Source organism: Mytilus californianus, unplaced genomic scaffold (assembly GCF_021869535.1).
Source record: "Mytilus californianus isolate M0D057914Y unplaced genomic scaffold, xbMytCali1.0.p SCAF_2, whole genome shotgun sequence".
Taxonomy (NCBI): domain Eukaryota; kingdom Metazoa; phylum Mollusca; class Bivalvia; order Mytilida; family Mytilidae; genus Mytilus; species Mytilus californianus.
This window is the reverse complement of record NW_026262668.1, coordinates 58,579,497-58,607,182: the sequence shown is the minus strand read 5'-3', so window position 1 is coordinate 58,607,182 and position 27,686 is coordinate 58,579,497. Positions and strand designations below refer to the sequence as shown.

At 35.3% G+C, this 27,686-nt stretch overlaps 1 protein-coding gene across 23 annotated transcripts; it reads left to right on the top strand.

Annotated features, from left to right (window-relative positions):
• Nucleotides 1-26: 26 nt before the first annotated feature.
• LOC127730101 (mucin-17-like) lies at nucleotides 27-27,686 on the top strand. Of its 23 annotated transcripts, none has more exons than XM_052238208.1 (12): nucleotides 27-89; nucleotides 8,691-9,119; nucleotides 9,198-14,898; nucleotides 15,205-15,402; nucleotides 16,084-20,669; nucleotides 20,748-21,506; nucleotides 22,319-22,377; nucleotides 22,801-23,000; nucleotides 23,714-23,810; nucleotides 24,194-24,388; nucleotides 25,529-25,644; nucleotides 26,538-27,686. In XM_052238208.1, the coding sequence occupies exons 1-12, from the start codon at nucleotides 87-89 to the stop codon at nucleotides 26,603-26,605; spliced, it is 12,411 nt and encodes a 4,136-aa protein (XP_052094168.1). In that variant the 5' UTR covers nucleotides 27-86; the 3' UTR covers nucleotides 26,606-27,686. The 23 variants fall into 23 exon arrangements, with proteins under 23 accessions (XP_052094168.1, XP_052094167.1, XP_052094166.1 ...); XM_052238207.1 differs by having other exon boundaries at nucleotides 15,205-15,603; nucleotides 16,276-20,669; XM_052238206.1 differs by having other exon boundaries at nucleotides 15,205-19,281; nucleotides 19,855-20,669.

Genomic DNA, 27,686 nt, shown 5'->3' with positions numbered 1-27,686 from the left:
TTCATTCTTTATTTTTCGTACTTAGTAGTGTAACTTTAGGAAATTTCTTACAAACTTTTCGGAAACCAATTACCAATGACCATAGAATGGTGAGTCTCTATTTAAAAAGTTATGGTGGAATCTTATTAATGTGTTGAAAATTAATTCGGTATATTGCTCCATAAATCAACATTAACATTACTTTTTAATAACAAACGTATTTTTGCAGTTTTACATTTAACATCACGAACTACTTTGATGCTGATCTTACTTATTTTAAATTTTCATGTATTACTTTGTCCTATTATATTTACAATTTTTTGCCTCTGGCTGCACTTTGAGAATTTAGTCCAATAAGCAATACGCAAATAATATCAATTTTTCGTTGAACACTTTTTTATCCCGTGCTTCTTTATTTTTATTACCGTCTGTGTGCATTTTGAATTGTATCGTCAGCACATACTGGTATAAAAGCATTTTTAAGGACAGAAGCTATGAAATTATTTTTTGAAAAAGGGATATCAAAAACACAGATGTGGACATGTTTGGTTTATTCAATGAGCAAACAAACAAAAAAGAACATTTTTTTACTGATGGAGAAAATGCTTGATCAGGGATCAGGATATTGACAACCAACCCTATCTCCCTTGATACTCTTATCACATTATAGAATCGATTGATAACTGTTCTTATAAAGTGAAAATAAGATTAATCAAGTTAACATTCTACTTGCAATTAAAAATTCATTGAAACTTGCATGAACCTAATTAGTGGTACTGGATTTTATTTAAATATTGATTACCATAACGATTCCTCTTGGAATTGAAAGAATATATTCATAAGAAATGTGCTTAGAAAATGAAAACTTTGGATTTTTTGGAGCTTGACATATTGTATAGAAACCTATTTATTGCTGAAGTCTGTATGTTGACCTCTAGATGTCTTTTGGTCAATAGTATGTCTTCCGGTTGCTGTCTGAATAGTTCATACCCGCATCTACTTTTATTCATGTTTAGATATATCTATATATTTGTTAAGACAAAGTCTCATGCATTAGCCGTGCATGTAACTTCATAACGGGGAGCGCCCCTCTCCCCATTAATCCACCTCTGAGACCTATTATATATACCATCAGTAATGTCGTGTTCTGAAGATAGGTGTAACTTTGAAATGAACGGAAGCAGGCCAAAACTTTTGTACGTACCAGCACCGGTTTTTTCGTTCAATGCATGCACTACTTGACATCACCCAGACGAATTCATCGTTTTCGGTCCTCGTAAAATATGAATATGATATTAATTATTTTGTTTGTTAATACTTGTAGAATATCATTAATTTTAATGTCTGACTTGTTATAGATTGAACTGTATTTGAAAACTCTTCATATTTTTGTGCGATTACATTGAGGAATCATATCACATCGAACGGGTAACTGGCCAGTTACTGATGCAAATATGCTTGATGACTGAAATGATTACATATACAACGTAACATGTTAAAAGGCTTTCTATGGCGTAACATTTGAAATCAAAATATAAGGAATCTTTGAAAATGATTAGTTAAGTGTTAAGGTGATCATTATAAAATCATTCGGGTGCTTAAGTCATCATCCGATAATAACTAGTATTCATTCTATAATGACAATTCATAGAGAGATTGAAAAGTCAGTGAGGTGCAGCAACCCGACAATGAGCGACCTAAAGCTATCAGAGATCACTGTGCGAACTATTTAAAAAGTTTACCTCATTGGTTTTAGACACTAAACACGATTTTCAACTATAGGCAATAAACAATATGACAAAAATGGAGATTGTAATTGTCCTGTCTGTTCAATAATGTAAGATTTCTGCAAGGATTTGTATAGTCACTATACAAATCCTTGATTCCTGGAATCAATATTTTATAAAAGTAATAAGAAGATGTCATTGATTTTGGACTTTTAACTTTGTAGTTAATTTGTACCTATAATTAAGCCTTTAGTTAAAAAACAATGTATAAACGCGCAAGCTGGCACAATTCCTGTTAAATTTTGACAAGACTTCAAGAGTATCTGCAATTTTACATGTGTCTAGGATTTCATTTTATCTACATTTGTATTCGTGTTTATGCTTTTAAAAAACGAAAATAAAAATGTGTGCATATAAATATGAAACAGAAAATGTTACAAAGACTATCAATTTAATTACATCACTAGGTATCAATTAAAACGGTTGCTTTCACAAAAAAATGATATAAAATGAAGTGTTCTTTCTATAAAGATATGACACAGACACATGTGTGTGCCTCCTGAATTAATAGGGATAAAGGAAACATACTTTTAAATAAAAGTTCATCTTAAAATGCAAGAAAATAATGACAATTATCTCAAAAGTCGTTGAATTCCAATGTAAAATCGAAAGGATTTTGCAGTGACAAACTTTCCTATAAAGATATGAAGTGTTTCATTTTTGTTTTAAGCCACCCCTATAAATCAATCGGATATAAAAAGGAAAACAAGTGCGCAACTAAATGCAGTATAGGTAATTCTTTCGATACTAGTTCCATCTTAAGAAAAAAACTATAGATTTTGATTGAACAAATTTCTACATTTTGTTCGTTGAACCCACAAAATCGTTCCCAATTGCAAGCGGTACGTCGTAATTCTTGTTTGGTTCGACTCCAATGTGAACTGTAGAAAATTTCCCAATATCATATTTAGTAGTAAAGTCCCTTTTTTACCATTGAAAACCCGAGAATCATTCTAAATAAATAGTAATAATAATAATTCGATACACCAATTAAAGAAGAGGTGCACAACCACTTATGGTATATATGATGTAATTTTGTGATGTTTCGTTCCATTCCCATGTTAACTGTATGTGTTTAAATACTTTTGTAAGTGGCAGATTATAAAGGGACTATAATAAGTTTGATCCGAGAAATGGAAAGATTAGTTATGTATTTCATGAGAATTTTACTGAGCTCTTACAGCCTTGAATATATGTCTTTCTAAGTGTTTTTGAATGACAAAGTTAAAAGCATTTTAAGCTTTACATAGACACCAATAAAAAAGAAAACATTTGTAAAGTAATCCCACGATTTATATATTCTTTAACAATTCAAACTTATTTAAATAACTTATTCTAACAATTTTAAGGCAAATAGTTTTTTGTTGCGTGTATCATTTTATTACCTAATATGCACTTAAAATCAATTCATTACAACTTATTTACTTTATGGAGGATTTGTCAAACTAAGGTTTGGTTTACGACCAAAAAAATGTTCGGCTGTTGACTCCACACCTTTAGAAACACGTCCTTACAAATATCTCGAATTATTTAGCCATCTCGCCAAATGACAAATGAATATACCTTTGAATAAAAGTAGAATTGTGATGAATACTATTATTATAAATAATAATACTTAATTGCCTTACAGTCATATAGGTGTTGGGGACAAACAATAAGCTAAAACAAAGAAATGGCCAATTTCGATTGATATAGAATGAATAAATGAAAAATTTAGAGACTTCTGTCCTCAGTTCTAATGACTGTTTTATAAAGGAGCCAGTAGCAAGATTAAATATTTCTTCTTGGAGAAAAATACAGTGAATAGTATGAAGACGAAGTATATTAATTTTCTTAAAGGTATTTCATAGTTTTACAGTCAAGGAGGTAGTGCTTTTCGTCCTCCAGCAAATGACAATATGATAAATCGTTTCTAGGAATTTGATAAAATCGACCCTTCACTATTTTCAGATTTTTATACTAACTTTAAGCTCAGAGGAGCATTTTCTTATAGAAAACAAGAATACAAATATGATTTTCTATCCGAACTGGACTTCATTTTTTTGTAAAGACAACAATTTGCTGTTTTCATCGTAACTATTTATTTTGTTTAAGAATATTTTTTTCTACTTTTCTATTTTTTTCCTTTTCAAAATTAATTTTAACGCTGTTTACTATAAATATAATTTAGACAACCGATCAACACAATTTCATTAAAATAGACTCGTCGGTAACTGCGAGGACTCTCAGTTCTGTATTTTGTGTCTTTTTTGTTGTGAGAGATGTATAAATATCACGTCCGGTCTGTGTTTTAGTTAGATGTTCTTCTGTTTTGTATCGATCTGATGAGTTAGGCCATTTTCAACTGATTTTTATAGTTTGTTCTTATGTTGTACTGTTACACCACTGTCCCAGGTTAGGGGAGGGTTGGCGCCTTCAAATATGTTTAACCCTGTCACATTATGTATGTGTCTGTTCCAAGTCAGGAGCATGTAGTTCAGTGGTTGTTGTTGGTTCATGTCTGTCATATTTGTTTTTTTCGTAAATCGTTTAGTTAAAAACTAGGCCGTTCATTTTCTGAATTGAATTGTTTCATAATTTCATGTCGGGGCTTTTTATAGCCGACTATACTGCATGGGGATTTCTCATTGTTGAAGGCCGTACGGTTGCCTATAATTGCTTACATCCACTTCATTTGAACTTTGGTGGATAGTTGTGTCATTGCAATTGGCAATCATAACACATCTCCTTAGTTTTATAGTGTGAAGGTTATTATACGACCTTCAACCAAGTGTATTACAAGGTTAAAATGCACGACCCTACACCGCCGCGGCTACGGTCACCCAGACAATCAGGGTACAAAACATTGGTCCAGAGACGAACAGCCAATTTAGACTAGCCTTAAAAACATTTACTAGTGATCACCAAATGGAAAACAATTCTCAATAAACAAAACACGAAGAGTTTTCTAGTTTGGACAAATTACATAACTGTTGCGAGCTTAACCAAGATAAAACTTACGCCTTTCTTTCATGCCCCGATCTATGAAGAAAATACAAAAAAATCAAATAGAATCATGTGCAAAACAGTGTAGCCGAGACCATTGATTGGCGCGCTAAAATATCCCATTGACTGGGTCAGATTAGGTGAACGTTCTAAATATCAAAACATTTATTTGTATTACAACGGTATTGCATAATAACAATTCAGAGCAAGATAAAACTGATGTTTTCTAAGTTAGGGACTGAAGATAACACTACTGTACTTTGAAATTTGTTGTTAGTAAAATTATTTTTCTTACCGACCATGAACTTACATAATAGCTCACATACAGCAGCAAAATCTGCAGTGTAAGAAAAATGCATTTTAGCGCAATATTCATAAAAAAGGGCAAAAATTAAAATAAAATTATTTTGATATACTTCGTGTTGAAAAATATTAGAAATATTGATAAAAATCTTTTTTCTTAATTCAAGCTTCAACGACAGAGGTGTTCTTAAGTCAATACGTTAATCAAGCAATCCGAAAATAATAATAAAGATCCAGAAGGACACATCTTAAACGTGTACCCTTTGTTTACGAAATAAGCATACCATGTTGGATGGAAACATCGCTTTTAAATTTAATTTCTTCAAGTTTATGTTTAGACTAAAACTGATTATATAGAGACTATGCTTGCACAACATTTGTATTCAAAATAACTGGTCACATATTTTTTGGAACAATCATGATATAGGCTACTCTTAAGATGAAAGATATTAACTATTGCTTATTTCAAAGATTTAAAGCACAAGCACTTGTCTGAAATTTGTTTTCCTATACATCTTAGTGTTACATTAAGGTATAAAGAGAGATGAAAAAACAAGAGACAAGTGCTTGTGATTTGAAGACCAATTGATGTTTAGGAAACGGCAGTACTGTTATTTTTTATTTCATAAAACTTGTAACAAATAAGATATCAAGGGTATTGACCGGGATACACGCTGACATCATTTTATCTAAAATCATGGGTATATTCAGTATGTGAAGGTTCATAATTTAGACTCTTTTTCAAATTAAATCTATCGGAAACATACAAAGAATGCTTTATACAGAATGTTTATTTGACTTGAATCTTGGATAAGCGATCTCGGGTCTTCACTGTACGTAAATACAAACAAATATTTATGAATGGTTTTTCATATATCTGAAATTTTATGAATGATTCCAGAAAAAAAATATATAATTGATTTTATGGATGTACAAGTACACAAGCACGTCCAGTCGGAATGTGAACATTATAAACGATGCCTTGTGTATGGAGAGTGCCAGGCTCTCTGTGCGTTAGAAAAACATTCGGACAACTCTTTCAGTGGTCTGTTGATGGCCTGTTGCAAGACACAGTCCCAACATCTATCCACTCTACCGACTCGTCTCTATCATACCCTCGTTTCCAGTGGAAGTCGAAATTCCCGCCCTTTATAATGCTTATTCCGGTCGACCCACTTTATACAACATACCTATTGGATTTATTGTAGATTTGTTCTCAAACTGAATATGAAATATTTGCCACTGGGCGTTACGGAAACAACAACCAATAAATCAATGTGCATTTTTGAATGTTTAATTAAATTAATGGAGGGGTCTTATTTTAACTTGAAAATGTAAAAATGGTTAATGTGGACATTGTCTTCAGAACATCCTTAACGCCCTTTATCAATGGCAGAATTTCTAGTTCAAAATCTTTTACTTTTTTAAAGATTTCTTTATAAAATAACTCGTTCCTGAGTTTATAGTAATTAATTAAATCATGATAAATGTACATGTATCTACATTTGACTTCTTGTAAAATTTTGTCGTATCAATTTGACAGTGAGAATAAATGATACAAATGAAAACTTCAAATTAGTAAAAACAAGTCTTGATGATAAGACAGGTATAAATACGACATTGTTTGTTCTTTGATAAGCTACAAACTAGAATTTTTCGACGGGAACGGAACCTCGTATCCTGGGCGTCCCTTCAAGAAAAGTTCACATTTAGTCAACATGAAATAATTCGATATTAAGTTTTCTGGAGCATTAAAAAAATATAGAAAATACAAATATCAGAATAAAGTTAATGCTTCTTAAAATAGTACCCAAGAATAAAAAATCTCGACTATCCTATTTTCACAATAAATAGATTCCAGAGAACTTGTTGATGCAAGTACTATAAAGCCAAAGCAGTGGCATGAAGGAATTTAAATTGTCAATAATTCAAATAAAAACCGAAATCAACGAGTACTTTTACGGTTACATGCACCATTAAGTTCTACAATATCCATTATACGTTTTAGGGTGGAGTTCATATCATATGAAGTGAAAAATTACTTAATTTTGTATTCGAGTTCAAAATGTCATTAATTTTTGTATAGGTTGATATAATGTCACCATGATGAGAATTATAAACCATATTTTAAGGATCTTATAATAATCCAACGTTTTCTAAATATGTCGTATTAAAATTCTGGGTTACATGTGATTGAAATTGAGAAGCACCTGAATCTTACTTTATGTATTCAAACATATATTCAAACAAAAATTATATTGAATATTTCATTATGAAGACTAATTCATCAATTTATTAAGTTATGTTTGAAAAAGATTGAAATGTTTCATTTATTATATTTTCTGCTTTGAAATTCTGTACAATTGCATTCTTGGGCTCTCGGTCATAAAAAATTACTCAGTACTCGGAGTACAAAATTTGTGCTCAAAACACCAAATCGAGTGTTTTGATGTGTTGACTTCTGAGTCTGAGTACGATAATCGACCGTACTCGAAATTGTTATGACCGCAAGGGTTGGCATTACTAAGATCGTGTCTTCCTATACTGTTTATGAGGGTGTGGATCGGGGTTTACTGAATATAGAATAATGAGCCAAAAATATAAAGAATAGAGAAAAATGGGCCAAAAAAAAAGAATACTGAGGTGCATTAATATAAAGAATAGAGAATAATGGGCCAAAAGTATAAAGAATAGAGAAAAATGGCATAAACAAATAAAGAATACAGAAAAGAAGGACTCCCATCCAGACCCTCGCTTATGACGTTGCTGTATTAAATTTACTCCGAAGTACATCCACTGATACCAGATTGTAGGACGGCAGGATTTTATATCAGTAGTTTCAGTCAGTTTTCTGATCCTTACTTTCAGTAACTACAAGCACTCCTTGATACGTAACTGAATATATTTAAAATTTTCATAGACGCAAAGCAATTTATAGCTTGATATAATATAGATAATTGTCTATTGTTGACCTCTAGTCTTTTGTTGTTTTGAATTTTTGTCGGTGTGTTGCTGTCTCATTGGTGTATACTACCAATAAAGATACAGAGATAGGTGGAGTAAATTAACTTGCATGTCTTACGTCAAGAATCTCATTGGTGGTTGTCTTGTATATTTGACTGTTTTTTTTTCTGTAATTCAAATAGTTTAGTTTTAGAAAGTCAGTTATTGAAAAAAGGCAGCTGAACAGCTGATCCTTGACTAAAGACATACGCATAAAACCCGGGAAAATGAAACTAAAATTTTGAAATCGCCACCTTTGTTTCAGCGGGTAATAGATTGAAACACATAGATAAAAACCCAAAATCAGAAATGATGTCAATTTATAATGTTATCAATGAGTAAAGGCGCAATAAACGTTTTAAAGGAGAAAATCTTCAAAATTTGTACAGGTACTGTCTGATCTAAAAATTTAACTTATAGATTTTAGCATAGCACTTTATGCTTTTTATAGCTTGTCATATCGTTTATAATACACTTGTCTATTGTTAAAAACAATATCTTCACCTCAAGATGTTTTTTTTTTGGCTTTTGTCTCATTAACATATACCCCATCGTGTTCTATTCTAGTTTTGATAGTACTAAAAATTATAACGCTCATTTTCATGTTGTAAATGATTTAATTTTTTATTGTAGATAAATACTTACATGAAAACAACTTGGGGCATAATATTTCTGGTATCGGCCATTCAAGATGACTTCGTTTTGGCTGCTACAACTACACCACAAATAGATACGACTTATTTACCAACTTCTAACATAACAACGCAGACTGATACTACAGCATCAGATCAAACTGTTACCACTGAAGCTCCTACAATAACTGAACAGGTTACCATAACAACACAGACTGATACTACAGCATCAGATCAAACTGTTACCACAAAAGTTCCTACAACAACTGAACAGGTTACCATAACAACACAGACTGATACTACAGCATCAGATCAAACTGTTACCACAAAAGTTCCTACAACAACTGAACAGGTTAACACAACAACGCAGACTGATACTACAGCATCAGATCAAACTGTTACCACTGAAGTTCCTACAACAACTGAACAGGTTAACACAACAACGCAGACTGCTACTACAGCATCAGAACAAACTGTAACTACTGACGTTCCAACCACAATAGAACAGGTTAACATAACAACGCAGACTGCTACTACAGCATCAGAACAAACTGTAACTACTGACGTTCCAACCACAATAGAACAGGTTAACATAACAACACAGCCTACAACGTTAACATCAGAACCAATAGTTACAACCGAAGATCCTACCACAACAGTTCCAACTGCAGAACAAACAACAACTGTAGATCAAATAACCACTGAAGCTCTTACTACAACTGATGAACAAACTACAACATCAGATCAAACAACCACTGTAGCTCTAACTACTACTGCAGAACAAACAATCACTGAAGCTCAAACTACAACTGCAGATCAAACTACAACAGTAGATCAAACAACAACTGCAGCTCAAACCACAACTGAGGAACAAACAACAACAGTAGATCAAACAATCACTGCAGCTCAAACAACATCTGTAGAACCAACTACAACAGTAGATCAATCTACCACTGAGCCTTTAACTTCACCTGTAGAACTAACAACAACAGTGAGTAAAACAACTACTGTAGCTCTAACTACTACTGCAGAACAAACAACCACCGAAGCTCTAACTACAACATTAGATCAAACAACAACAGTAGATAAAAAAACAACAGAAGATCAAACAACCACCGAAGCACCAACTACAACTGTAGAACAAACAACAACTGCAGAACAAACAACAACTGTAGAGCAAACTGCAACTGTAGCTCAAACCACAACTGCAAAACGAACTACAACAGTAGATCAAACAACCACTGAAGCTCCAACTACAACTTCAAAACAAACTACAACATTGGATCAAACAACAACCGATTCACCAACTACAACTGTAGATCAAACAACCAATGAGCCTCTAACTTCAACTGCAGAACAAACAACAACAGTAGATCAAACAACAGTCGATCAAACAACCACTGAAGCTCTTACTACAACTGCAAAACAAACAACAACAGTAGATCAAACAACCACTGAAGCTCCAACAACAACTGCAGAACAAACAACAACAGTAGATCAAACAACAACTGAAGCTCTTACTTCAACTTCAGAACAAACAACAACAGTAGATCGAACAACCACTGAAGCTCCAACTACACTTGTAGAACAAACTACAACTATAGATCAGACAACCACTGAGCCTCTTACTACAACTGTTGAACAAACAACATCAGTAGATCAAACAACCACTGAAGCTCCAACTACAACTGATGAACAAACAACAACTGCAGAACAAACTACAACTGTAGATCAAATATCCACTAAGCCTCTCACTACAACTGCAGAACAAACAACAACAGTGAGTCAAACAACGACTGAAGCTCTTACTTCAACTGCAGAACAAACTACAACTGCAGAACAAACTACAACTGTAGATCAAACAACTGTAGATCAAACAACCACTGAGCCTCTAACTACAACTGTAGAACAAACAACAACAGTAATTCAAACCACTACCGAGCCTCTAACTACAACCGAAGACCAAACATCAACAGTAGATCAAACAACCACTGAAGCTCTAACCACAACTGCTGAACAAACAACAACAGCTAGTCAAACAACCACTGAAACTATTTCTTCAACTGCTGATCAAACTTCAACTGTAGATCAAACAACCATTGAAGCTCTTACTTCAACTTCAAAAGAAACAACAACAGTAGATCAAACAACCACGGAAGTTCCAACAACAACTGTAAAACAAACTACAACTGCAGATCAGACAACCACTGAGTCTTTAACTACAACTGCAGAACAGATTACAACTGTAGATCAAACAACTCCTGAAGCTCTTACCTCAACTTCAAAACAAACTAAAACTGTAGACCAAAAAACCACTGAAGCTCTAACTACAACAGCAGAACAAACTTCAACTGTCGATCAAACAACCAGCGAAGCACCAACTACAACTGCAGAACAAACAACAACAGTAGATCAAACAACCACTGAAGCTCTTAGTTCAACTTCAGAACAAACAACAACAGTAGATCGAACAACCACTGAAGCTCCAACTACAACTGTAGAACAAACTACAACTGCAGAACAAACTACAACTGTAGATCAAACAACTGTAGATCAAACAACTGTAGACCAAACAACCACTGAGCCTCTAACTACAACTGTAGAACAAACAACAACAGTAATTCAAACCACTACCGAGCCTCTAACTACAACGGAAGAACAGACATCAACAGTAGACCAAACAACCACTGAAGCTCTAACAACAACTGCTGAACAAACAACAAAAGCTAGTCAAACAACCACTATAACTCTTTCTTCAACTGCTGATCAAACTTCAACTGTAGATCAAACAACCATTGAAGCTCTTACTTCAACTTCAAAAGAAACAACAACAGTAGATCAAACAACCACGGAAGCTCCAACTACAACTGCAGATCAAACTTCAACTGTCGATCAAACAACCAGCGAAGCACCAACTACAACTGCAGAACAAACTACAACTGCAGAACAAACAACAACAGTAGATCAAACAACCACTGAAGCTCTAACTTCAACTTCAGAACAAACAACAACAGTAGATCGAACAACCACTGAAGCTCCAACTACAACTGTAGAACAAACTACAACTGTAGATCAGACAACCACTGAGCCTCTTACTACAACTGTTGAACAAACAACTACAGTAGATCAAACAACCACTGAAGCTCCAACTACAAGTGATGAACAAACAACAACTGCAGAACAAACTACAACTGTAGATCAAATATCCACTGAGCCTCTTACTACAACTGCAGAACAAACAACAACAGTCAGTCAAACAACCACTGAAGCTCTTACTTCAACTGCAGAACAAACTACAACTGCAGTACAAACTACAACTGTTGATCAAACAACTGTAGATCAAACTACTGTAGACAAAACAACCACTCAGCCTCTAACTACAACTGTAGCACAAACAACAACAGTAATTCAAACCACTACCGAGCCTCTAACTACAACCGAAGAACAAACATCAACAGTAGACCAAACAACCACTGAAGCTCCAACTATAACTAATGAACAAACAACAACAGAAGATCAAACAACAACTGAAGCTCCAACTACAACTGATGAACGAACAACAACAGTAGATCAAACAACTACTGAAGCTCCAACTACAACTGATGAACAAACAACAACAGTAGATCAAACAACTACTGAAGCTCTAACTTCAACTTCAGAACAAACAACAACAGCTAGTCAATCAACCACTATAACTCTTTCTTCAACTGCTGATCAAACTTCAACTGTAGATCAAACAACCATTGAAGCTCTTACTTCAACTTCAAAAGAAACAACAACAGTAGATCAAACAACCACGGAAGCTCCAACTACAACTGCAGATCAAACTTCAACTGTCGATCAAACAACCAGCGAAGCACCAACTACAACTGCAGAACAAACTACAACTGCAGAACAAACAACAACAGTAGATCAAACAACCACTGAAGCTCTAACTTCAACTTCAGAACAAACAACAACAGTAGATCGAACAACCACTGAAGCTCCAACTACAACTGTAGAACAAACTACAACTGTAGATCAGACAACCACTGAGCCTCTTACTACAACTGTTGAACAAACAACTACAGTAGATCAAACAACCACTGAAGCTCCAACTACAAGTGATGAACAAACAACAACTGCAGAACAAACTACAACTGTAGATCAAATATCCACTGAGCCTCTTACTACAACTGCAGAACAAACAACAACAGTCAGTCAAACAACCACTGAAGCTCTTACTTCAACTGCAGAACAAACTACAACTGCAGTACAAACTACAACTGTTGATCAAACAACTGTAGATCAAACTACTGTAGACAAAACAACCACTCAGCCTCTAACTACAACTGTAGCACAAACAACAACAGTAATTCAAACCACTACCGAGCCTCTAACTACAACCGAAGAACAAACATCAACAGTAGACCAAACAACCACTGAAGCTCTAACAACAACTGCTGAACAAACAACAACAGCTAGTCAAACAACCACTGTAACTCTTTCTTCAACTGCTGATCAAACTTCAACTGTAGATCAAACAACCATTGAAGTTCTTACTTCAACTTCAAAAGAAACAACAACAGTAGATCAAACAACCACGGAAGCTCCAACTACAACTGTAAAACAAACTACAACTGCAGATCAGACAACCACTGAGACTTTAACTACAACTGCAGAACAGACTACAACAGTAATTCAAACCACTACCGAGCCTCTAACTACAACGGAAGAACAAACATCAACAGTAGACCAAACAACCACTGAAGCTCTAACAACAACTGCTGAACAAACAACAACAGCTAGTCAATCAACCACTATAACTCTTTCTTCAACTGCTGATCAAACTTCAACTGTAGATCAAACAACCATTGAAGCTCTTACTTCAACTTCAAAAGAAACAACAACAGTAGATCAAACAACCACGGAAGCTCCAACTACAACTGCAGATCAAACTTCAACTGTCGATCAAACAACCAGCAAAGCACTGACTACAACTGCAGAACAAACTACAACTGCAGAACAAACAACAACAGTAGATCAAACAACCACTGAAGCTCTTACTTCAACTTCAGAACAAACAACAACAGTAGATCGAACAACCACTGAAGCTCCAACTACAACTGAAGAACAAACTACAACTGTAGATCAGACAACCACTGAGCCTCTTACTACAACTGTTGAACAAACAACTACAGTAGATCAAACAACCACTGAAGCTCCAACTACAAGTGATGAACAAACAACAACTGCAGAACAAACTACAACTGTAGATCAAATATCCACTGAGCCTCTTACTACAACTGCAGAACAAACAACAACAATCAGTCAAACAACCACTGAAGCTCTTATTTCAACTGCAGAACAAACTACAACTGCAGTACAAACTACAACTGTTGATCAAACAACCATTGAAGTTCTTACTTCAACTTCAGAACAAACAACAACAGTAGATCAAACAACCACGGAAGCTCCAACTACAACTGTAAAACAAACTACAACTGCAGATCAGACAACCACTGAGTCTTTAATTACAACTGCAGTACAGACTACAACTGTAGATCAAACAACTCCTGAAGCTCTTACATCAACTTCAAAACAAACTTCAACTGTAGACCAAACAACCACTGAAGCTCTAACTACAACTGCAGAACAAACTTCAACTGTCGATCATACAACAAGCGAAGCTCCAACTACAACTGCAGAACAAACAACAACTGCAGAACAAACAACAACAGTAGATCAAACAACCACTGAAGCTCTTACTTCGACTATAGACCAAACAACCACCGAAGCTCCAACTACAACTGCAAGACAAACAACAACAGTAGATCGAACAACAACTGAAGCTCCAACTACAACTGAAGAACAATCTACAACTGTAGATCAGACAACCACTAAGCTTTCAACTACAACTGTAGGACAAATGACAACAGCGAGTCAAACAATCACTGAAGCTCTTACTACAACTGCAGAACAAACTACAACTGCTGAACAAACAACAACAGTTGATCAAAAAACCACTGAAACTGTTACTTCAACTATAGACCAAACAACCACTGAAGCTCCAACAACAACTGCAATAAAAACAACAACAGAAGATCAAACAACAACTGAAGCTCCAACTACAACTGATGAACAAACAACAACAGTAGATCAAACAACTACTGAAGCTCTTACTTCAACTTCAGAACAAACAACAACAGTAGATCAAACAACCACTGAAGGTCTAACTTCAACTTCAGAACAAACAACAACAGTAGATCAAACAACCACTGAAGCTCCAACTACAACTGCAGAACAGACAACAACAGCAGATCAAACAACCACTGAAGCTCAAACTACAACTGTAGATCTGACAACCACTGAAGCTCCAACTATAACTAATGAACAGACAACAACAGAAGATCAAACAACAACTGAAGCTCCAACTACAACTGATGAACGAACAACAACAGTAGATCAAACAACTACTGAAGCTCCAACTACAACTGATGAACAAACAACAACAGTAGATCAAACAACTACTGAAGCTCTAACTTCAACTTCAGAACAAACAACAACAGTAGATCAAACAACCACTGAAGCTCCAACTACAACTGCAGAACAAACAACAACAGCAGATCAAACAACCACTGGAGCTCCAACTACCACTGTAGATCAGACAACCACTGAAGCTCCAACTACAACTAATGAACAAACAACTACAGTAGATCAAACAACCACTGAAGGTCAAACTACAACTGATGAACACACAACAACAGTAGATCAAACAACCACTGAAGCTCCAACTTCAACTTCAGAACAAACAACAACAACAGTAGATCGAACAACCACTGAAGCTCTTACTACAACTGTAGAACAAATTATTTCTGTAGAACAGACAACCACTGAGCCTCTAACTACAACTGTAGGACAAACAACATCAGCGAGTCAAACAACCACTGAAGCTCATACTACAACTGCAGAACAAACTTCAACTGCAGAACAAACTACAACTGCAGATCAAATATCCACTGAAGCTCTTACTTCAACAGCATTACAAACTTCAACTGTTGATCAAACAACCACTGCAGCTCCAACTACCGAGCCTGTAATTACAACCGAAGACCAAACATCAACAGTAGATCAAACAACCACTGAAGCTCTAACTACAACTACTGAAAAAACAACAATTGATCAAAAAACCACTGAAACTGTTACTTCAGTTGCCGAACAAACTTCAACTATAGACCAAACAACCACTGAAGCTCCAACTACAACTGCAAAACAAACAACAACAGTAGATCAAACAACCACTAGAGCTCTTACTTCAACTTCAGAACAAACAACAACGATAGATCAAACAACCACTGAAGCTCTTACTTCAACTTCAGAACAAACAACAACGATAGATCAAACAACCACTGAAGCTCCAACTACAACTGATGAACAAACAACAATAGATCAAACAACTACTGAAGCCCCAACTTCAATTGCAGAACAAACAACAGTAGATCAAACAACCACTGAAGCTTTAACTACAACTGTAGAACAATCTACAACTGTAGATCAGACAACCACTGAAGCTCCAACTACAACTGGTGAACAAACAACAACAGTAGATCAAACAACCACTGAAGCTCTTACTACAACTGCAGAACAAGCTACAACTGAGGATCAAACAACCACTGAAGCTCTTACTACGACTGCAGGACAAACTACAACTGCAGAACAAATTACAACTGCAGATCAAATATCCACCGATCCTCTTACTACAACTGCAGAACAAACAACAACATTCAGTCAAACAACCACTAAAGCTCTTACTTCAACTGCAGTACAAACTTCAACTGTCGATCAAACAACCACTGAAGCTCTATCTTCTACTGATGAACACACTACAAGAGTAGATCAAACAACAACTGAAGCTCAAACTACAACTGAGGAACAAACAACAACAGAAGATCAAATAACCACTGAAGCTCTTACTTCAACTGCAGTACAAACTTCAACTGTCGATCAAACAACCACAGATGCACCAACTACAACTACTGAAAAATCAACAACTGTAGATCAAACAACCACCGAAGCTTTCACTACAACTGTAGAACAATCAACAACTGTAGATCAGACAACCACTGAAGCTCCAACTACAACTGCAGAACGAACAACAACAGTAGATCAAACAACAACTAAAGCTCTATCTTCTACTGATGAACACACTACAAGAGTAGATCAAACAACAACTGAAGCTCAAACTACAACTGAGGAACAAACAACAACAACAGATCAAATAACCACTGAAGCTCTAACTTCAACTGCAGTACAAACTTCAACTGTCGATCAAACAACCACAGATGCACCAACTACAACTACTGAAAAATCAACAACTGTAGATCAAACAACCACCGAAGCTTTCACTACAACTGTAGAACAATCAACAACTGTAGATCAAACAACCATTGAGCCTCATACTACCACTGTAGAACAAACTACAACAGTAGATCAAATAACCACTGAAGCTCTTACTTCAACTGATGAACAAACAACAACAGTGAGTCAAACCACCGAGCATCTTACTACAACTGATAAACAAACCACAACAGTAGATCAAACCACTTCCAAGCCTATAACTACAACAGTAGATCAAACAACCACTGAAGCTCAAACTACACCTGTAGAACAATCAACAACAGTAGATCAAACAACCACTGAAGCTCAAACTACAACTATAGAACACACTTCAACTATAGATCAAACAACCACTGAAGCTTTAACTACAACTGTAGAACAATCTACAACTGTAGATCAGACAACCACTGAAGCTCCAACTACAACTGGTGAACAAACAACAACAGTAGAAAAAAAAACAACCACTGAAGCTCTTACTACAACTGCAGAACAAGCTACAACTGAGGATCAAACAACCACTGAAGCTCTTACTACGACTGCAGGACAAACTACAACTGCAGAACAAATATCCACCGATCTTCTTACTACAACTGCAGAACAAACAACAACATTCAGTCAAACAACCACTAAAGCTCTTACTTCAACTGCAGTACAAACTTCAACTGTCGATCAAACAACCACTGAAGCTCCAACTACAACTGCAGAACGAACAACAACAGTAGATCAAACAACAACTGAAGCTCTATCTTCTACTGATGAACACACTACAAGAGTAGATCAAACAACAACTGAAGCTCAAACTACAACTGAGGAACAAACAACAACAGTAGATCAAATAACCACTGAAGCTCTTACGTCAACTGCAGTACAAACTTCAACTGTCGATCAAACAACCACAGATGCACCAACTACAACTACTGAAAAATCAACAACTGTAGATCAAACAACCACCGAAGCTTTCACTACAACTGTAGAACAATCAACAACTGTAGATCAGACAACCACTGAAGCTCCAACTACAACTGCAGAACGAACAACAACAGTAGATCAAACAACAACTGAAGCTCTATCTTCTACTGATGAACACACTACTAGAGTAGATCAAACAACAACTGAAGCTCAAACTACAACTGAGGAACAAACAACAACAAGAGATCAAATAACCACTGAAGCTCTTACTTCAACTGCAGTACAAACTTCAACTGTCGATCAAACAACCACAGATGCACCAACTACAACTACTGAAAAATCATCAACTGTAGATCAAACAACCACCGAAGCTTTCACTACAACTGTAGAACAATCAACAACTGTAGATCAAACAACCATTGAGCCTCATACTACCACTGTAGAACAAACTACAACAGTAGATCAAATAACCACTGAAGCTCTTACTTCAACTGATGAACAAACAACAACAGTGAGTCAAACCACCGAGCATCTTACTACAACTGATAAACAAACCACAACAGTAGATCAAACCACTTCCAAGCCTATAACTACAACAGTAGATCAAACAACCACTGAAGCTCAAACTACACCTGTAGAACAATCAACAACAGTAGATCAAACAACCACTGAAGCTCAAACTACAACTATAGAACACACTTCAACTATAGATCAAACAACCACTGAAGCTTTAACTACAACTGTAGAACAATCTACAACTGTAGATCAGACAACCACTGAAGCTCCAACTACAACTGGTGAACAAACAACAACAGTAGAAAAAAAAACAACCACTGAAGCTCTTACTACAACTGCAGAACAAGCTACAACTGAGGATCAAACAACCACTGAAGCTCTTACTACGACTGCAGGACAAACTACAACTGCAGAACAAATATCCACCGATCTTCTTACTACAACTGCAGAACAAACAACAACATTCAGTCAAACAACCACTAAAGCTCTTACTTCAACTGCAGTACAAACTTCAACTGTCGATCAAACAACCACTGAAGCTCCAACTACAACTGCAGAACGAACAACAACAGTAGATCAAACAACAACTGAAGCTCTATCTTCTACTGATGAACACACTACAAGAGTAGATCAAACAACAACTGAAGCTCAAACTACAACTGAGGAACAAACAACAACAGTAGATCAAATAACCACTGAAGCTCTTACGTCAACTGCAGTACAAACTTCAACTGTCGATCAAACAACCACAGATGCACCAACTACAACTACTGAAAAATCAACAACTGTAGGTCAAACAACCACCGAAGCTTTCACTACAACTGTAGAAAAATCAACAACTGTAGATCAAACAACCATTGAGCCTCATACTACCACTGTAGAACAAACGACAACAGTAGATCAAACAACCACTGAAGCTCTTACTACAACTGATGAACAAATAACAACAGTGAGTCAAACCACTGAGGCTCTTACTACAACTGATAAACAAACCACAACAGTAGATCAAACCACTTCCGAGCCTATAACTACAACAGTAGATCAAACAACCACTGAAGCTAAAACTACACCTGTAGAACAATCAACAACAGTAGATCAAACAACCACTGAAGCTCAAACTACAACTATAGAACACACTTCAACTGTAGATCAAACAACCACTGAGCCTCATACTACAACTGTAGAACAAACAACAACAGTGAGTCAAACAAACACTGAAGCTTTAACTACACCTGTAGAACAATCAACAACAGTAGATAAAACAACCACTGAAGCTAAAACCACAACTGCTGAACAAACTACAACAGTAGAGCAAACAACCACTGAAGCTTTCACTACATCTGTAGAACAATCAACAACAGTAGATCAAACAACCACTGAAGCTCAAAGCACAACTGCTGAACAAACTACCAGAGTAGGTCAAACAACCATCGAAACTAAAACATTCACTACTGAAGTTGCTACCACAACAGAACAGGCTACAATCACAACACAGACTGGAGCTACAGCATCAGAACAAACTGTTACCACTGACATTCTTACCACAACTGCACAGGCTACAGTCACAACACAGACTGGAACTACAGCATCAGAACATACTGTTACCACTGAAGTTCCTACCTCAACAGAACAAGCTACAATCACAAAACAGACTGAAACTACAGCATCAACACAAAATTTTACCACTGACATTCCTACCACGGCAGAACAGGCAACAATCACAACACAGACTGAAACTACAGCATCAGAACAAACTGTTACCACTGACATTCCTACCACGGCAGAACAGGCAACAATCACAACACAGACTGGAACTACAGCATCAGAACAAACTGTTACCACTGAAGTTCATACCACAACAGAACAGGCTACAATCACAACACAGACTGGAACTACAGCATCAGAACAAACAGTTACCACTGACGTTCCTACCACATCAGAACAGGTAACAGTCACAACACAGACTGGAACTACAGCATCAGCAAAAAATGTTACCACTGATGTTCCTACCACATCAGAACAGGCTACAGTCACAACACAGACTGGAACTACAGCATCAGAGCAAACTGTTTCCACTGACGTTCCTACCACAACAGAACAGGCTACAATCACAACACAGACTGGAACTACAGCATCAGAACAAACAGTTACCACTGACATTCCTACCACATCAGAACAGGTTACAATCACAACACAGACTGGAACTACAGCATCAGAACAAACAGTTACCACTGACATTCCTACCACATCAGAACAGGTTACAGTCACAACACAGACTGGAACTACAGCATCAGAACAAACAGTTACCACTGATGTTCCTACCACAACAGAACAGGTTACAGTCACAACACAGACTGGAACTACAGCATCAGCAAAAACTGTTACCACTGACGTTCCTACCACAACAGAACAGGCTACAATCACAACACAGACTGGAACTACAGCATCAGAACAAACAGTTACCACTGACGTTCCTTCCACATCAGAACAGGTTACAGTAACAACACAGACTGGAACTACAGCATCAGCAAAAACTGTTACCACTGATGTTCCTACCACAACAGAACAAGTTACAGTCACAACACAGACTGGAACTACAGCATCAGAACGAACTATTACCACTGAAGTTCCTACCATAACAGAACAGCAACTAACCACTACAGGAATTCCCACTACAACTAAGCAACTAACCACTACAGGAATTCCCACTACAACTGAGCAACTAACCACTACAGGAATTCCCACTACAACTGAGGAACTAACCACTACAGGAAGTCTCACTACATATGAGCAACTAAACACTACAGGAATGCCCACTACAACTGAGCAACTAACCACTACAGGAATTCCCACTACAACTGCAGAACAGACTATAGTTGAGACTACAGAAGCTACAACAGTTACTACAAATACAACAGGAGTCTCTTTCCGAGTTTCATTTGTAGACGATGCAGCTTCTGACCCTTCTGTGTATAACAATCCATCTTCTACAGAATATCAGAATTTATTGTCAGGGGTAAGTAAAATATTAAAATGAGTAAATGCCGAACAAAACATCAAGTCTAAACACCTGTGTAAGTTCCTCATTCAAATACATTGATAATCCGACCGTCCATTTTAAAACTGCCGACTTTAAGATTGACACAACACTTTTCTACAAAATTTGTAAGCATCCAAAGTGAGTCTAAAAATCCATAAATTGAAAACATTTAAAAGAGAGATGAAAGATACCAAAGGGCTATTTAAACTCATAAGTCGAAAAAAAAACTGACAGTGCCATGGCAAAAAAAAAGAAAAACGATCAAAAGACAAACAACAATATACAAATCACAACATAGAAAACTAAAGACTGAGCAACACGAACCCCACCAAAAACCGGGGGTGATCTCAGGTACTCCGGAGGGTTAAGCAGATCATGTGACACCCGTCATGTTGCGCATGTAAATACAGACTAGTAAATATTCTAATGGATTTTAATGATGATTATGCCACACAATGGAAACATGAGGTAAACTTATGCATCCTTGGCTTTCAAATTTTGGGGTTTTTGATCGTTCCTCATAAGATATCTCCAGAAAAGCGTTTCGGGCGCACGAAAATAAACGATTTTAAATAAGCAGTCTATGTATTTCAAAATAAACAATTTTTTAGACATTTTTACTGATTAATGCAACAAATCTTGGATAAAATATAGCACTCCGTTTATGCATTGGTTCGTACAGAACCAACTCATTTCAGAGGCACTTTTCAATGTTAGTTTGATACATTTATACTTGATACATATAATTTAAAAATATGTGTTATACTTTCATATATATTTTTTTCTAGCTTAAAGATATTTTCAAGTCGGACCCAGGATATAATGGAATATCAATTCTGAATATAAGGTAAATATTGACATTTTTTATATTTGAGCATTAATATATTTTACTGTAGTTACTTTAATCAACATAAAATGTAATATGTCATTTGATCTGTAATCAAGGACATCTATATAAAACTTTGAATTGTTCGAAATACTAAGGATTTTCTACCACAGGAATAAGTTAACTCAGCTGTATTTGGCAAAACTTTTCGGAAATTTTAGAAATCAATTCTCTTCAACTTTGTACTTTATTTAGCTTTTTAACTTTTTTGATTCGAGCTTCACTGAAGAGTCTTTTGTTGACGAAACGCGTGTCTGGCGTATATAAGTATGAGTCTTTTGTTGAAGAAACACGTGTCTGATGTATATAATTATGAGCCTGTTATTTTTTATTAGTTTTTTTTTATCTTATCTTACCTGAATTGTTACATAATTTCATTTGCAGTGTTGTTAATGGAACAATATTAGTGGATTTTCGTGTGAAAACTAACAACACTGTAGACACATCTCCACAAGGAGCTTATGGACAAACATTGCTGCAATCCATTAAGAACAATGGCGGACTGTCTATAGGTGGCAATGTCAAGTTGATACAATCACCTCCTACTATATTGGTAACCGATACAGGAGCCTTAACAGTTGAAGGTATACTTTGCTTACACAAACTTGTTTGTCGTATTTTCACAATTTAACCACCATCTTAGAGACACGTACAATCGCAATTATGGAGCAAACAATGAAATACACATGCAAAGGATTTTATGAATTTGGCCAAACGATTTCACTGAAAATCATTTGTATACAAGATAATCTAACAAAAATAATCATTATATTAATATATTTATTACAAAATAATCATTATTTTGATATAATTATTACAAAAACAATAATCTAACAAAAATGTTTATCAAATCATTTATTTTATTATGTATTTTTGGTAATTGTTAGGAGTAATATGTTTAATTGTGTTAATTCATGTTTAAAATGATACTTGAAGGAGAGAGAGGCGAAAGATAATAAAAGGGATAATCAAATTCATTAGTCGTAAACGAACTGACAATGTCACGGCAAAAGACAAAAAACCGACCAAAAGACAAACAACAGTGTACAAAATAGAACATAAATAACTAAAATCTATTCAACACGAACCCCACCAAAAACCAGGGGGTGATCTGATCTTGAATATAAAAATAAGGAGATGTTGTATGAGACAATGAAACAACTATCCACAAGAGTTGAATGAAGTGGATATAAGCAATTATAGGTGTTGTAATTAACAATTAGTCTAGCAGTTTTATAATAACTTGTATTTTTCCCCCTTATTTTTTTTACCTTTATTATATTTTTTCCCCTTATAGTTCCACTTGATGACGCGTGCTTTCTCTATGATCATCAGAAGACTTGTTTAAATGGTGGCAAATGTTTCGTCAATGGAAATAATAAACCGGAGTGCAGGTACATATACAATACAATACTTTACTTTGATTTGTTAATTATGACGCTCCAAAGCAGCAGAGCAATTACAAGTATAATTAAAGTTTAAAAATGATTATGATATGTTTTATTTTTTTATTGGAGAACAATACTCTAAAGTAATACAAATATGTGAAAAGGGAGACACCAATCACAGTGTGAACAGATTAGATCGACCTTTTCGGTACATGTGTAAAGGATTGATTGATTGGTTGGTGTTTTTTCAGCACATTGTGTTATTTCGTGGCGGTTACTTTTTATTGGCGGAGGAAGCCGGAGTGCCACCAGAGAACCACCGACCTTCGATAGGAAAGAACTCACAACCTCAGTGGAAATTCTTACAAACTCTTCATACTATTTTACAGGTGTACAACAGCTTACACAGGTAATAATTGTCAGACAGCAGCAGCAACCGATGATGATTTATTGAGAATAGTTGTTCCAGTAGCGGCAGTAGCTGGTTTATTATTAGTTATTGCAATGGCGTGTTGTTGCTGGTGCCTTTGTGTAAGACGTAAGAAATGGGAACCAGAAAAAGACGAAGAAACAAGTTCTGAAATGTGAGTATTTATTCTAAAAAAAAACCAATCCGATTGAATATATTTTATTTCAAAAAGAGTTCCTAATGATATATTTGAAAGATTTTTGTTCAGTGTTTACTGTGATATAACACTAAAACACTAGTAAAATAATTTTTTTTATTTAAAAAAAAACGCCAAAAATACGTTGTGCATGTAAATTTTTTTCGATCAAATGTTCTTTAACAAATATTAGAATCTAAGAAAATCCTTATACGTTCTACTGTTTAATATTTACATAAACCTGATTTACTACAGAAAATGAATCATAGTCTGCAAAAATGGTAAGGTCAAAACAAATATTTCTTTTCAAATTTGTAGAGACATTCGATTAGTATGATATCAAAAGAGTATCCTGTACAAAGTAAATAGTAGAATGGGCTATAAAATGTGGTCAGCTGAACTTCTCTCTATCATTCATCAATCATTATAAAACCAAAGCCAAAGAGGGCATCCGTTTGGCGGTGAGGGATGTATAAATACGCAGCTACGTCTAGTTAAATGCCTCGTTATAAGGAGAGCACCACACTTTCTGAACGTCAAAGAACCGTTGCAACATTTCTTTGAGGAGTTCGTAGGGGGACAGTTGCAAGGCAAAATGTCCATCCTTATTAATCATACACTCATTTTCCAATGGCATTCGAAATTCCAGACTTTCAGCCCGGTGGACCTACTTGCAGAACCTACATATTGGTGTGTTTTCGCTTTGTATGTGTGTAAAATATTTACCGCTGGACGTTAAACAAAAAAAAAACAACAAATCATGCATACAGTGACAACATGAGTCAAACTCCTAAGGTCCGTTTATGAAGTATACTATTAAATCAAGATGCAAAAAATAAAAACACTTTTGTCCAACCAAACTATGTATGTTATTAGTATCAAATATAACGACACAGAGTAAGCATTATAAATCATACAAGAAAAGTGACATGACTCCTACATTCCGTCAAAGATGAAAGAAACACAGAAAATGAAACAAACAGTAATCTACTCAGAATAACAAGGGTCCATAAAAAAATGGCTAAGAAAATGACCAAAGAACATCGGATGTACATACATTGTTCTATAGATATTTTGTAAAACTGATTTTTATTAATTCTTTCGTTTTTTACAATTCAGGTCAATGGATAATCCATTTGCTGGTGTATTCTTACCAAGACTTATTCCAGATTATATGAGATACCAAGGTTCACCTTTTGGGTTAGATGAATGTGGTGCATCACCGTTAGCGCTCGGTAAGTCTCATTGTTTTTCTTTCATTTGCATTTCAGAAGAAATTAAAAAGAAAATAAAACGCTTTGTCTTCTTGATGTCAGTCTTCTGCTGATTTGAATATTTTTTTATGTTTTCGGCTTGAGGTAATGCAAAGTCTATAAATCGCAGGGTTTCACTTTTGAAATGATGAAAAACGAAAAATACATCAAAATAGCATCTTCAAATGACCATCCTTAATTACAACTAGGATCTTTAGATAAACACGAAAAAGATCGCGTTTAGAATAAAATATCCATATCTCAGCTCAGTATATAATATAAGATTTCTACAACCAGAACAAAAACGCTTGCGTTTATGAGAATCGTCTTTGCACAGATTTGTTTTTAAGTATAACAAATAAAGAATTTTTGCTAGAACTTAGAAAAGTATTTAAGATAGTTAAACCACTGTGATGGTAACCACGATGGTGATTGCATCGTTCAGACGAGAGGCGAAGGATACCAAAGGGACATTCAAACTCATAAGTGGAAAATAAACTGACAACACCATGGCTAAAAATGAAAAAGACAAACAGACAACAACAGTACACAAAACACAACATAGAAAACTAGAGTCAAACAAACGTTCAGATATGGTGGAAATTCATTTTTTTTTCTTTTTCATTTCTTATTTTCGTTTCCGTCCGCGATTGATGGGGCTCACGGGCAGTTTCATAACTTGAAGATTCAATTCTAACAAATGTTAAAAGTTTGCTAGTTCAAAGCATGACCAATGTTGACAGGAAATTAGAATGATAGTAAAGTGATATTTGGGAATATATGGATTTCAGAATAGTCATCCATTTCATCAAAACTTGAACTCCATTTGCACAAATAAGGAAACATTGATGTGACAAAATATATTTACTTTGTAGGATCTAACAAAGAACAAGATATGTCTTTATGGGAGATGCATCTTAATGATGAAATCCGACGAGCGTGAAAACGACGAAGTTAGTGCATATAGAGAATGGGATGTAATGGACGGCGCCCGACCCGTAGAAAGCTTTTTGCGGCCTAAGACGGGGTTTTAGTTGCAAGCCGAAAATCAAAGCAAACGACAATCTAACTACAGCAAGGATATACAGAACATATTTTACTGATAAATGAGTCTCATAAAGTCGGACTACTTATTTCTGTGACCGGGATGTGTTGTAGACATCAGTAGTCTGACTGTGCGATGCCTAAAGCTTTGGAATCGAATACTAGTAGTTTATTCAGCAGAAGATATTTCGATTTTATATACTAATATTAGATACATTGGTGTAATATTGTATACCAAAGACTCTGATACTGCGAATGTGCTGGTCACATATAACTGCGTGTGTGTCAGAAAAAATTCCAAGATAATATTTTGCAGCCATGGAAGGATTAGCCATTTATAAGAACGCAGCAAATGTTGCGTGGTATGGTAGCCTTTTAGGTGACTGTCTGAAAAAAAAAATACATCTACAAGAAACAGAAACGATGGAAGTCAGATTTGCGCATGACAAATACTGAAGAGTTTGATGTATAAAATATGATCTGAAGAAAAATTATTGTTCGTAAAAATCATATAGGAAATCACAGGAATATGTGTTGTTTCAAACATTAAGCAATGCAATATGTCAAAAGGTTTTTATATTTAAATACTAATCTTTTGTTCACCATTTTGGTATTTGACAATTTAAAATGTGTAATGAAATATGGCAAGTTCAGCCATATATCAAGCGTTAAGATAATTTTGTAAGAGAAATTTATATTAGCTGTGTGGAATAGCTTTAAAGAATATTGATATTATAATTTATTTATTTAATTGTTTTTGTATCGATTATATTTTTATATCCTTCATATATTATATATGAAGACCATATGAAATACAACTGTTTTGAAACATATAAAGCAAAACGATGGAAACAATACCGGATCTATCGTAATATGTAACATGTTTGCATTTGTCATGGTCTTCATTATTTAAGTGTTCATTGCGCTGGTCGCATAAAAGTATTTTACATATATTTTTTTTAATTAAAAATAAAATATGA

Excerpts from the sequence above, each read along its gene's own strand:
- LOC127730101 (XM_052238188.1), top strand. Across the intron at positions 22,378-22,800 it reads ATATCAATTCTGAATATAAG|TGTTGTTAATGGAACAATAT; the intron begins GTAAATATTGAC and ends TTTCATTTGCAG. Across the intron at positions 24,389-25,528 it reads GAAGAAACAAGTTCTGAAAT|GTCAATGGATAATCCATTTG; the intron begins GTGAGTATTTAT and ends TTTACAATTCAG.